Source organism: Mesoplodon densirostris, chromosome 14, assembly GCF_025265405.1.
Source record: "Mesoplodon densirostris isolate mMesDen1 chromosome 14, mMesDen1 primary haplotype, whole genome shotgun sequence".
NCBI lineage: Eukaryota > Metazoa > Chordata > Mammalia > Artiodactyla > Ziphiidae > Mesoplodon > Mesoplodon densirostris.
The window spans coordinates 58,799,604-58,813,474 of record NC_082674.1 but is presented as its reverse complement, the minus strand read 5'-3'; the positions used below and the strand labels follow the sequence as shown (position 1 = coordinate 58,813,474).

At 41.2% G+C, this 13,871-nt stretch overlaps 1 protein-coding gene across 7 annotated transcripts in view; it reads right to left on the bottom strand.

Annotated features, from left to right (window-relative positions):
• ANTXR1 (ANTXR cell adhesion molecule 1) overlaps positions 1-13,871 on the bottom strand; it is a 292,266-nt gene that overhangs the window by 262,804 nt on the left and 15,591 nt on the right. For all 7 annotated transcript variants that reach the window (XR_009534396.1, XM_060117934.1, XM_060117938.1 and 4 more), the window contains exon 2: positions 3,205-3,276. Coding sequence is in view for 6 of the 7 variants with exons in the window: in XM_060117934.1 (XP_059973917.1) it covers positions 3,205-3,276 (72 nt within the window). In the remaining variant the exon portion in view is untranslated. The remainder of the gene's footprint in view (positions 1-3,204; positions 3,277-13,871) is intronic.

Below are 13,871 nucleotides of genomic sequence, written 5' to 3'. Positions count from 1 at the left end.
CTTGGTAGGAGCCCAAGCAACACCTGGTGAATTGAAATTGGCCTTTTGAAAAAGACCTGGGCTCCCTGTCCATGGCACCATGCTGCCTTTTACTACCTCACTAGTGCTGGGCCAAGAGGACACCACATCAGAAATGATAATAAAATCATAATTATCATGATAATATAATAATGGCCAACCTTATCAAGTATTACTATGTGCCAAGCACTACTGTAAGTGATTTGCATGTATTATTTCATTAAACTTGTAACAACTTTATGAGATCATTACTATTATTATTCCTATTTTCCACAAAAGGAAATTGAGACCCTGAAAGATAAAATTATTTTCCCAAAGTCACACAGTGGGAGAGTGTTAGACCTAGGGCTTAAAACTAAGCATTCTGATTCTAGAACTTAGGCTCTTAACCACTATGTTATACTGCCTCTCTTATATAGAGTTAAGCTTTGGAAAGAATGAATTTGAAATGCAGGAAATGTAGGTCTCCAAGGGGTAATTGGTATATGAATCTGGGCTGGAGACATAATTTGGGAGTTCTCAGCATACTAATGTGAGTAAAATTGTTCAGAGTATCAGCAGGGAGAAGGGAAGGGAGCCAAACCAGAACCAAAACCAACATTTAAAGGCCTGGCTCCGGGCGGGGGATGAAAGGAGAGCCAGAAGCCAGTGGAGGAGAGAATTTTAAGGAGAGATAAATCTGAATCCAGTGAAACTCCTCTACCCAGCAGAACAAGCACTGCATGGCTCTCAATGGATTTGTCCTCTAGGGCATCACTTAGGGAATTTGGTGAGAGCAAGCAGGTCGAGGGTGGGGATGAAGGCCAGATGAGAGTGGGTTAAGGAATGAATAAGAAGTAAGGATATGGAGATGGTGAGTCTTTAAAGATATTTGAGTGAGAAACTGGTAAAGAATTAAGGTAGCATCTATAGGAAGACATGATCAGGAAATTCATTGTTTTTTTTCAGATGAGGTTATATCTATTGATAGTGGAAATGGAGTCAGAGGAAAGGTAGAGAAAAATATAAGAGAGAAACAAAGACCTGGGGGATATTGGAGACAATGGGATAAAATGGACTAAAATGGAAGGACAGGCTTTAAATAGGAGGGATACTTGAATCTCAGAGACGATGGGAAGGGCATGCATCCATCTTTTAAGAGGAGGATTGGAATAGGAGGTAATTCCTTGCTTGCTGTTCTCTGGGGTCTTGGTGAAATAGGAGGTGAAGTTCTTTGCTGAGAGTGATGGGTGTGAGGTTCAGGTTGGGGGCTTCAAGAAAAAGGTGAAAAGTTATATTACTGATTGAGCAGGTATCGTGTGCCAGGCACTACTATAGGCCCTGGGGCTGAAGCAGGCAACAAAAGACAGACCCTCCTCTTGGAGTTTGCATGGCAGTAGTGTCTTGGGGCCACACTTTGAGGAGGGTCCATGGCCAAAGAGGGCCAGAGGAGACAATTAAAGGAAAGTGCCTCGTGGTCTAGATTAAGCCATGTCAACTACTCTGGTCCTCAGTTTCTTGGTCTATAAAATGAAGAGGACTGGATTAAGGGCTCTCTTAGTTCCCCCAACTCCTACCTCTAACGTCTTTGAATCTAAAATAGCAAAGTGTCTGGAGTTTCTGAAGGAACTGGGGAAGAGAAGTGTTGCATGCTCACTCTTAGCCAGGTGCTGGGCTAGTTGCTTTGCACACATTTTCTCGTATAATTTTCACATGCAAACTAGGGTTCAACCAAGGTAAGTAAATTGCTATGGTTGCCCAACGGAGCTTGGATGAAAATCCACATCTGCTTAACTTCAAAGCTTTTTCCAGGAGACTCCTCTGCTAACAGAAAACCATTAGAGGAAAGAGAGACATAGCAGATACTCTCAAGTGTCTGGAGGCAGATTTGTTTTATATCACTCCAGATGGATGAGAGTGTAGGAAAGGACATTATGAGTCAATGACAAAAAAGACTCTTATGGAAACTGGAATTATCCAACTATTGGGTTGTTTGCCTCAAAAGGCAGCAGTTTCTCACCAGAGCTATTCAAGTTGGGGGTTAGTGAACGCCTCGGAGGATAGCTTGGGAAGTTGTTCCTTTCAATTCTAAGCTTGTACAATTCTCTTAACTTTGTTTTTAATACCATCAATGTATTTGCTTCTCTTCTTTTCCTCTACTTTTCCCGCCTGTTTCCTCCCAGCCTCTGTTTTCTCCCTTCATCTGGGTGTAGATGCTTCCTGCTGTAGTTTCCAATTTTTGGCATAACAGAGAGGACACATCTTAACCCTCTCCCTCCAATCAAGCAGTGGGTACATGTTGAGACCAGTAAGTGAATTTGCAGGGAACATATTTGTCATGACCCTGGTCTCAGAGGACAACTTGTCTTCTGAGATTAAAAAAAAAAAACGTATTCAAAGAGGAAGTATATGGTTACTTACATCAGCTGGAAGACTCTACAGAGGCCATCAAGCAGGGTTGGAGCTGCTTTCAAATTTACAATGATCAGAGCAATTTCACCAAAGACCTTGACAACTGGCTTCAAGCATATCCGTTAATGCTATCACAGTTGTGTTGTCCTTTGGAGGTTGCACACAAGGAGGGTGAAATGACCTCCTTTCTTTTACTAGTGGATGTCTATACTTATTAGAAAGTAGGACCTCCAAGGCCCCTGCAATGTGTATAATGACAATGTTCAAAACTGCATTGTCCTTCCTTGGAAAGTGGTGTCAAGTATGCTCAGAGGATTCTACCTGATAAGGCATATAGCCAGGTTGGCCAACCATGGCGGTTTGCCCAGGACGGAGGAGAGTTCCCAAGATGTGAAACTTTCAGTGCTAAAACTGAGAAAGTCCTGGGCAAACTGGGATGAGTTGGTTCCCTTACACCCTACAACCTCTACACATGGGTCCAGCCAGAATGAGCCAATTGCCCCAGCATGATGCACCGTGAAAGAAAATGTTAACGATCCTCCTAGAAGTATATTATTTGACAAGAGAGGGAGAAAGTAAAAATGTCGGTCTTATAACCAAATCAGGGTCCTCTTGAAAACACGAAGCCAGAAGTTATTCTAATATGTGGCAAAGATGAAAACAAAGTCAAGTCTCTCTTATAAGATCTGAGAGTCTACCTTTGTCAAAAAGCATCCCCAAAGTGATTAGTAATTAGTACAATAGCAAACAGGCTGGTTTTACTCATGACAGAGAACTACTCATTATATTTCTCACCTGATGAATTTATGAGCCAACTGTTCCACGAAGTAATAGATTTCATTCCAGTGGTGCAGCACACTTCCTGATCTAGGAAAATAAAACAGATGTGACTTAATCAGGTGTTCATTTGTCTTTACCTTGTGTCATATAGTCTATTATTTTACTTTTGACCTATCCTCTAACTGGGCTCATTATCTGAAATTTCCATAACTTTGGAAATTATTTAAAAGGATGCTTAGACTTAATGTTAGAATTCTGAGAAATTTGGGTAAAGAACTCCCTTCACTCCACCTCCTACTCCTTCCCACCCCATTCCACACACTCATATGCTAAAAACAAAACAAAACAAAACAAAACAAAACAAAAAACCCTGGGCCCAATCAGATTCACAGTTTAGTTTCAAATCTTTAAGAAACAGTTATTTTTGTGCTCTTTAACTGATTGCTCTGATTAGAGAAGAAAAATGATTCCAATTCACTTAAATGAAATTAGCACAAACTAGGTGCCCAAATAGACAAAGATAAACAAATCCCCCTCCTCAAAAAGGAAGAGTCAAATTCATTGGTAAATACACATTCAAAAATCTGTAAATAAAATATTAGCAAACTGAATCCAGCAGGAATCCAAAAGAATACTAATTAATTAATTGGTATTTATTTCAGGAATGTATTGATAGTTCAACATTTAAGGATATCTAATATAACTAGTGATACTAATAAATAAAAGAAGAAAAACGATACAGCCTTTCTCTAATCAAAATAGAGAAACTTTACTGAAAAAAGAGGGGAAACTTCCTCGAAGACAGATGGGATCATAGCATTTTAGATTTGGAAGGGGGCTTCTTTATTTCCCAAGGTTGACTTCTGTTTCACTGATACGACTTACTACTGCTTCAGTTCAGCTTCTAAGTATTGTTCATAGTGCTCGTACTTCAATCTGTTGCATTAACTTTACAGTAAGTTTTTCTATTCTAACCCACTCTTCTGTAGCTTTGATGTTCTTTCCTTTCACTTAAGGATCTGTTTCAGCTGAGCCTTGCATTTCTGCCTGTCATTCTAATAATTCTTGAGGTTAGAGTTTGCTCCTTTGATTCTGACATTTTGTACTGCAAACATTTTCCACTGTTTTCAGATTACTTTTATTTTTTATGCACTCATGTATCTTAATTTTAACTTCTAGAGAGTTATTATTATTTTATCTTGGTTTCAGACTATTTTATAGATATTTAAGATGACTTTGGGCAAAGCAGATTTTAGGCCTTCCTTTTCATGATGCAATATCTTTAGGAATTCTCATTCTGGTTGAGTGTATTCCATCTCTATGAGGAAAATTTAGTTTCTTCTGCCCCATATCCAGAAATGATATGTCTGTCTGACCTGAGCAGAAGTGATACAATATGTTATGGTCATGTGCTGAAAGGTTCCGTATCATAAGGATATCTCATGTTCCTCGAGTTAATCTATAACTTCAATTCTAGGAAAAATTCTGAAAGGAAGTTTTGTTAAACTAAAAAACTGACTCCAAAAATGAAATGAAGATTACAGTTCTAAAAGTAATCAAGGCAATAATGAAAAAGAACAAAGTTGGAAAGTTTGCCCTATCACATATAGTGGCCCTATGTGTATGATATAGAACGGTAGAAGGAATGGAGTAAAATGGAGAGCCCACACCTCGATGTATGTGAGGTCTCTCTATACAGTGAAAGCAGTGATTCAAACTGCGGAGGGAGAATGAACCCTTCCATAAGTGATGCTGTGACAAGGGATTTATAGTTGGAAACAACCAATCAGATCACTATCTCATACCAAATGTCACCCTGGATGTATTAAAACCTAAGGGGAGGGGCTTCCCTGGTGGCGCAGTGGTTGAGAGTCCGCCTGCCGATGCAGGGGACACGGGTTCGTGCCCCAGTCCGGGAAGATCCCACATGCCGCAGAGCGGCTGGGCCCGTGAGCTGTGGCCACTGAGCCTGCGCGTCCAGAGCCTGTGCCCCCCCAAAAAAACCTAATGGGAAAAACACAACTTTCAATCCATTGAGTGAATTATAGAAGGAGATTTTTGTCATCATGTTAGTGAAGGGTTTCTTTAACCAGATACAAAAAGTAGGAATTGTTTTTTAAGAAAAGAATAATTTTGACTATCTGAAGGGTCTAAATTCTGGATGACAAAAGATACCATAAACAAAGACAAGAAGAGAGTGAGAGGGACTTCCCTGGTGGCCCAGTGGTTAAGAATCCGCCTTCCAGTACAGGGGACGCGGGTTCGATCCCTCATGGGGGAACTAACATCCCACATGCCGTGGGGCAACTGAGCCTCTCTAGTGCACTGCCACTAGAGAGAAGTCCACACAGCCACAATGAAAGATCCTGCATGCCGCAACTAAGACCCGACACAGCCAAATAAAACAACAATTAAAAAAAAAAAAGAAAAGGAGTGAGAGAAGATATCTGCAACAAATAAAAAAGGCAAAAGATTACTGTCCATGATATGTAAATAGTTGGTACAAGTAAATATTAACAAGGCAAACAATAGAAAAATAGACAAAGGATCAGAACAGGCAATCCCCTGAAGGATGGTAAGTCAGCATTTGAAAAAACATTCAACTGTTCTGATAAATATAGAAATGCTTTTTTAAACAATTGTTTGGGGAAGAGCAAGCAGTTTCAGGGAGCAGCAGCATAAAGCCCACAGGGTAGAGGGGTGAGAAGTTGGGGAGATGGGGAAAGGGATCAGGGAGAGAAGGGGGCAGGGGCTCTTTTATAAAAAATAAACCTTTTCCAATAAACTTTTCTGTTCCAGTTTCTCAGCCTTTATACATTCCATCTGCTTGGGACATGCAATGTCCACACTGGCAAACTCCTATTCATTCTGTAAGACACAACTTGGTCTCTGCCTGTTGCCTTTGACCAACACAGATGGGGCTCATTGCTCCTGCCCCAGGCTCTCAGGGCACCGTGTACATCTCTCAGTCACCATCCTCTGATACTGGGTTGCAATCACTTTTTTTTCCAGCTCCCCTTGTGAGGGTCTTAAGGATATTTGCCTCTCCAGCATCTACCTCTTTGTTGGATGGAAGGAAGAAGATCATGGGGAGAAGTCTCTATTGCTCATGGATGCCTCCTGATCTTTTGCCAGCTGGACTGCACCTCTTCCGGTCTCATTTGGATGAACACCCTGGGCCTGAGGCTCAGACAGCTCCAGCCAATTCCTGTGATCCTATGTGAACCTGAGGAGCCTTCCCAGATGGGTCAAGGATTCTAGAGCACAGCCCCTTGGTGAACGGGCCTACCTAATCATCAACAGTAGATGTCTGAGCTTAATGCAAGCTGGGGGTCTCCCCAAAGCTCAGCAGAACAGCATATCCCAGCCCTGCACTTGTAAAGCTTTGGAAAGCCTTTTATTAGAATCCCAGCCATCCTCCTGGACAAGCTTCCATTGTATATTTCAAATCTCAAAGACTGGTCCTGGCTCCTCTTCTTCAGCTATGGGGTAGATGCTCTGGTCCTGGGGATCCTAGTGAGAGTCTGGCAGATCTGGCCCAATGCTGTATATGTGCTTCAGAAGAGGCACTATGTGACTGCTAGTCCAGTTATAATTCTATAACTCCTTTCCACTGGAATCAAGAGATTTCCTTGAACACTGATTGTCTGTGCCCACTTCTGAAATACAATGCTGTGTTTTGGTCCATATCATCCAAACAAGTACTATCTGAAATTTTGGTTCCTGAGGGGTAGGGTATGACACCTATGATTAGGGAGGAATCCCCACAGCTCCTCTATTCCATGTTTGATTTTCTCATTGGTAGAGAAGTCCTGTAGTGAGGGAATTAAACTGGGAGGGGAGGCAAAGTATAGGTGAATCAGGAACTTGAACTAGAACTGGGGGTCTGTTTTTGGCTGTCTGCTAAAGGAGCAGGGGTTACGAGTAAATCCTTTTTGAGTTTATTTCTTTGCTTTCAAGGATTGGCCACAAATCATTTGCGTTCCTTTACTTATTAAAAAGGGTCACCCAATGTTAATTTACATTTTCTTATGGCTTAAAACATTTCATTTTCACTCTTCTTCTGTCTGACTGACATGTAAAATTTAGACAATGTTGGTATTCATCTGATTTCTTGATGCTAGATATAAGGAAAGACCCAAGAAATATCCTGGAGTGTTAAGAAAAGTCTAAAGCTATCTGGAACACTTTCTTGCCAATTGACAGGTGCTCTATTTTCTCAGGAAGAAAATAAAATGAGGCCCTTAAGATAAAATGAGAGGGAAGGAGATACTGACAGGTTTGCTTCTCCCATCCTAGCTCTACTAATAATTGTCCTGTTACTGTTGAGGTTTGTTGTTTCATAGTTACACATGACCATTCTTTACACCATTATATAAGCCTGGACCAAAATATACCCTCTTTGTGACACACTTGAGATGTACATAGCCTATTCCCTCAAGCACTGAGGGTAAACATAACCTTCTAAGATTCTGGGAACAAAACCGGTTTCATCTTCTCTTGGGTTACCATGGGACCCCAAGGGGCCTCAGCTATGAAAGTGGCAGAGGAATATGGGGTTATGTCGACCTGCACCTTGGAATCCTTCTAGTCCTCATGACTGAGCTTTTTAACCCACACATGTGCATTCTGTCCTACCCCAAGATCAAATCACCTCTTAGAGAAGGAAAGAGTCCCGTGGCGGCTGCTTCTGGTTTTATCAAGGAGGTGAGCATGTTGGATGTCCCCAGGAGCAAGGGGCTTGCCTGACTGGTGCCATGGTCCTCTCCCCTGCCTCACCACCACCCATTGACCACAGATGGACTCCTAACTACTTAACTACTTCATCCATGGGGGATCTGGAAACTACCCACTAAGACTTGAACCAGACTCCTGCCCTTCTCTCATGGGGATAGATATGCTGGGTCTTTAATTTTGTTTGGACTTTCTGTTAAAATGTGCGTGTCTTACCCACACTTTGCCTTGTAAACTGATTTTCTGGTTTGGAATCTGATCTAGTAGCTAGTCCCAGAATAATCAACCCAGGATGGTGTGTCCATGTTCAGACCTTGGCTTCTTTTCAACCCTGAGGATTTAAGTGGACTCCTGGTCATAGCCAGGAGAAGTAGGGTGTTGGATGGGCAAGTGGCAGCTTCTCTCCACCTTATAATGTGTAAAATATCTCATTTATCACGCCAACCTGTTTAAGAATTACTGATCTTAAAATCCCAGCTATGGAGCCCCAATGTTCTTTTTAGTGATGGCTCACCCAGCCATTGTTCCCAAAGCCCCGCGGTAGAAATAAAAACTCCTTCCTAGCCCAAATATAAGTATTACTGGGAAAGATTCCATTGAGCTCTGCTGTGATTTGTTTTGTCTTGTTTTTTTTTTTAAATTGCTTTTAACACACAACTGCTGACTAATTATAGTCAAAGAGTTGAAATATCTATGTTTTAGAAGTCAGTGGATGTGAAATGTCCCAGATATTTGACTCAATTAAATCCTAACTCAAATGCAATTCTAGCCCCTGAAGATTTCCATGGGTCAACAACTGGGTATCAAGATGGTGTGGAGGATTCAGGCTCTTCTTGGGATTTCATGCCTTGGTTCCACAAGTATAAATCTCAGCAAAATTTGGTATTCAAGTAGCCTCCCAGGAATTCTGCTTCATTACAGCCCTACAGAGTTCTGTGTTTAAAGATTCACTCAATACACCCGGGTCCACTCAAAATCAGAGTCAACCCCTCTTCACACCACCTCCTGACTTGGCTCTGAGAAGGGCTCCCCAGACCATCAGGAGGCAAAGCCACCAGTCCCATGAGAAGGTAACAGCTGGAGCAGCTCCAGAGTTCCTTAGCTATTTTTGTTTTTCTACGCCCTCTCTAGTGTCTGGAACATGATAAGAAGTCAATACATTTTTGTGACAGTGCATTCACTGTGTGTTCTCAGTGAGGGGTTTTGTGTGAAACCTCGCATGGCCCTCAGATTATTGCTCAGTTATTTCCAAGGGTTTGATATGCAAAGAGTAAGAGCAAAATAAGAACGCTGAGTCTCATTTTGATTTGTTTCTGAAACACATTCTTTTGTGTTTATGTGAGTTTCCAAACCTCCCTGTGGTTAAGCTCCTTAGAAAACACATGCTCTTTCCATTAACCACAGATACAACCAGTCAGAAAGAATCAAGTGGGCCAAATTGAGTTAAGATTGTCCCTCCTCACCCTTTGCACATGGGTTAGGGTAAAACGAAACGGGAGAAAAGAGCTTGCAGTTGGAGCCATCACCCAGGAGTCTTGTAATTCTGGAAAAGCAGAGTCGTAGTAAGGATGGAAATCATAAAACTGTCAGGTCCTGCTTTTCCTTGGCCCCACCCGGCTGAAGTCATTCATGTCCTTAGTGACCCACCCAGGTCCCCAGCTAATCCTGGGAAAGTATGGCAGCCTCAGGCGCAACTAAGCAGGACCAGCAATTAGTTCTGGCCCCGTGTTCATCTGTATCCCCCCTCCTCACCTCCATCCCACTCCCCCGCTTCTTCCTTGGCCCTCCTCTCCTTCCTCCTAGCCTCCCCCGCACCCTAACTGGCTGGAGCCCGAAACCCAGCCCAGACCTTCAGCCCTTGTCCTCCTATGATTGACTGGGGTCATGGCCAAGCCTCCCTCCTGATCAAAAAGCTTGACCTCCACCCTTGCCTCCACAACAATTTCATCAGATACCAGTGCAGACCCAAACCAAGCCACTGAGCACTGTACTTTGAGTAGACCGGCTACCCACCCTGCTCCTGTCTGCATCTGGAGACCCCAGCCCCACCGTACTGATGGGTGAGGAATTTCCTAACATCTCACTGATGGCTACAACAACAATGACTTTCAAGCTGTGGAATGCAACCTATTAGCGATTTGGGAAATCAGTTTGGTGGGATGTTGCCAACAGTTAATAAAAATGAAATAGAATAGAAACATCAGATATATTGCACACCATAGCAGAAAGTCATGCTACATGAAACGTTTAGTCAGCTATGTGTAAGTAATGCACATACACTGTGTTAAGATGTAAACTGTGTTTTTCTTGTGAAGGACCAAAAAGATATTAGAGCAAAACACGTACTCCTTTCACCTCCACCAATGTGCCTTTTCTAATGTGCGTGCGCGCGCGCACTCACGCACCAGGAAAAACCTAAAGACATTTTCTCACATCAAGTATTGGTAATTTTGGTGCAAATTCAACACAAAACTGTTGTTGTTGCTGTTGTTACGAGAACAGAAAACTGGTTAGCTGTCCAAAAGGTACTTCCCATAATTGAAACGCACACCAAGATGTGATAAAGGAGGGCCACCAGTCAAAGCCACCAATGCGATCGGTGGATGAACACCAGGTGACCATGACAAGACAAGGGATGGTACTGTGGCTGCCAGAAGACTCAGAGGCCCCCTTCACGTGCAGGCCACAAGGACACAATAAGCCCCCCTCAAACACAGAGCCATAGGAGTGAGAGAAGTGGGGGCAGGGCAAGACTGAAAAGATTGAAATTTACTGAGTGTTTAAATTCTTGCACTGGGCTAGGATTTCCCATTTGGAAGAAAGGTGCCTCCTCTCCTCACTACACCTGCACCCAGCAGGAGGGTCTTTTGAAGATAAGCAAAGCAGCTTCAAGTTATTTTCTCTACGCTCAAGTATAGTGACCATAAATTTTTTTCTACCCTGAGAACAGTGGTCACTGTAACTCACTCCTCAGAGTCATGATTATTAAACTCCCGGGAGCAAGGTATGAAGTGCTCGTTTTCTTACCCACACTCAGGATTAGCTCTTTCTCAAATATCTGTAAGTTTTATAAATGAAGATGAGTTTTCATTATAGCTTTTATTTGAATGTATCTAATAATAGGCCACAGATTTTTTTCATATTTACAATTTATTTGTCTTTCTTTGTTTTAAAACATGGTGGATCAGTTAGGACCAGCTACATAATGTGTAGGATCCGGTGCAAAATGAAAACACAGGGCCTCTTTTTCAAAAATTATTAAGAATTTCAAGATGGCAAGAGCAGAGCATTAAACTAAGGGCAGGACCTTTCTAAGTGTGGGTCCCTGGGCGACCACACAGGTCCCATGACCATGAAGCTGACCCTGGCATCGTATCCTTTGCCCATTTTCTATTGGGGTGCAAATGTTTTCTTAGACCAGGGGTCAGCATACTTTTTCTGTACAGGGCCAGATGGTAAATATTTTAGGCTCTGTGGGCCATATGGTCTCTGTGGCCACTACTCAACTCTGCTATTGTAGCACAGAAGCAGCCATTGACAGAACATGAACTAAATGACAACACAATTTTATTTAGAAAAACAGGCTGCAGGTCATAGTTTGCTAACCTCTGTCCTAGACAGTCACTTTCTTTCAGTCTTCCTCCTGACAAGATAATATAAAAATCTATATTTTTTTTCCTGGTAGCTGAAGCTTTAGTGTACTTTCACTATTCATTTCCTGTTATTTATTGCTGAGAATGTGGACTGGAAAAGTTATGCCTTGGGATATATATGGAGGCATTCTTTGCTACGTAATAAATATTTCATGGGTATTTGAAAGGAAAGTTTATTCTCTGTGGGATATAGGGTTCAAATATATTTATTAAGTCAATCCCATTAATTATTATTCATATCCTCTATATCCTTTGAACACAAGTATTCAGAAAGATGTCTTTTCAGATTCTACTGAGAAAATAATTTGGTTTTCATCTTCAGCATTCAAAATAAATGTGTTATTTTAATACATTTCCTAAATATAAAAGCACTCTTGCATTCCTAGAATAAGTTTTTACTCTTTTACTGTACTTTTAGTTTTGTTTTAATGATATTTGATTTCAGATTTAAAGTTTTTATTCAAATTTGGTCTGAAGTTTTATATGTGTTATCTTTGGTAGATATTGATATCAGATATATGCAAGCTTCCTAAAATAAATTGGGAAACTTCATCTTTTCTATTTTCTGGAGAGTTAAACTTTATTGAAATTTTCTTTTCCTTGAAGATGTGATAGGACTTGCCATGAAACCAACTTGGTCCAAAACTAAAGGACCTACCTCCAAGGGCAAATCAGTCCCTCTTGAGTGTCTAGATTCTACTGGGGAGGTTGGGAGGAGGGGAAAAATTGCAAAGACAACATTTCACCTAAAGGAATTTTTAAAAATCATCACATTGGACCCTTATCATCACTTTGGTTCAAAATTTAAGGATTTCCAGCCCTCCCACTACCCAGCAGGTAGGCTTGGGAGGAAGAGGAGGAGTTTGGGAGTTCGATAAATGACAGTTTTGGGGGGATATATATGAATGTAATATGAGAAATCTTTCTCTATCCTGCATAATAAATTTACTTTTACTTTCTCTTTTGAGAATCCATTCTTTAAGTGTTTTAAATTTTATTTTATTATTTATTTATTTATTTTTTTTGCGGTACGTGGGCCTCTCACTGTTGTGGCCTCTCCCGTTGCGGAGCACAGGCTCCGGACACGCAGGCTTAGTGCCCATGGCTCACAGGCCCAGCCGCTCCATGGCATGTGGGATTTTCCCGGACCGGGGCACAAACCCGTGTCCCCTGCATCGGCAGGTGGACTCTCAACCACTGCGCCACCAGGGAAGCCCTTGTCTCATAATTTTAATCTCTGTATTCTTTCTGCTTGAGTTCTGGAAAAAGTTTCTTAAACTGTCTTCTGATGAGCTGAATTTACTTTTGCAATATTCAGTGTGGTGGTCATTGTTTCCAATGAACTTGAATATTCAGAAACAGCATATTTTCTCTCCAAACGTTTCTTATTTTCACCTGTTCCTTTCTCATGACAGACTGCTCTTATTTGTTGATGTAATATCTCAAAATTTACTGAAAATACTAATAAGACATATATTTGTTTAAATGGCTTTGATGGTCATTGCGACTTCTTTTATATAATCATTATTATATTTTAAAGTTTTTTTTAAGCCTTGATTCACTCATTGGGTAATTTCTTGAAGAAAATTATCCCTACTCCCCGTTTTAGAAGAATCCATATGTATTTGAAAATGTCTTTCTATTTTCTTCACATGTAAGTGACATATTGACAGGTGTAACATTTTAGATCATAACTTTATCCATCAAAGTTCTCCACCATTTAATGTTGCAGAACCTTTGTAGGTAACCTGTATCTTCTCCCATTCATAAAATTATTCTTTTGTGTTTGAAATTAAAAATTTTTACCAGGAAATGTTTAAGTATTCATCTCTTTTAATTAATTTTGATTATTACTTGATAAGCTTATTCAATCTGCATTTTCAGGTTTTTGTTTTTTAATCAGGAAACTTCTCTTCTATCAAATCTTTGAATGTTTCTTCTGGACTATTTTTTAGCAACCCAAATTATCTGATATATTGGATATCGATTTTTGTCATTCATTATTTATCATCTTCTCTCTCGTCACTTTTTTTTTTTTTTTTTTCTTCAGTATGCGGGCCTCTCACTGTTGTGGCCTCTCCCGTTGTGGAGCACAGGCTCCAGATGCACAGGCTCAGCAGCCATGGCTCACGGGCCTAGCCGCTCCGTGGCATGTGGGATCATCCCGGACCGGGGCACGAACCCATGTCCCCTGCATCGACAGGCGGACTCTCAACCACTGCACCACCAGGGAAGCCCTCTCATCACTTTTGTATAACTCATTTCCTATTCGAAGTATGAGGATTTCTCAAACAT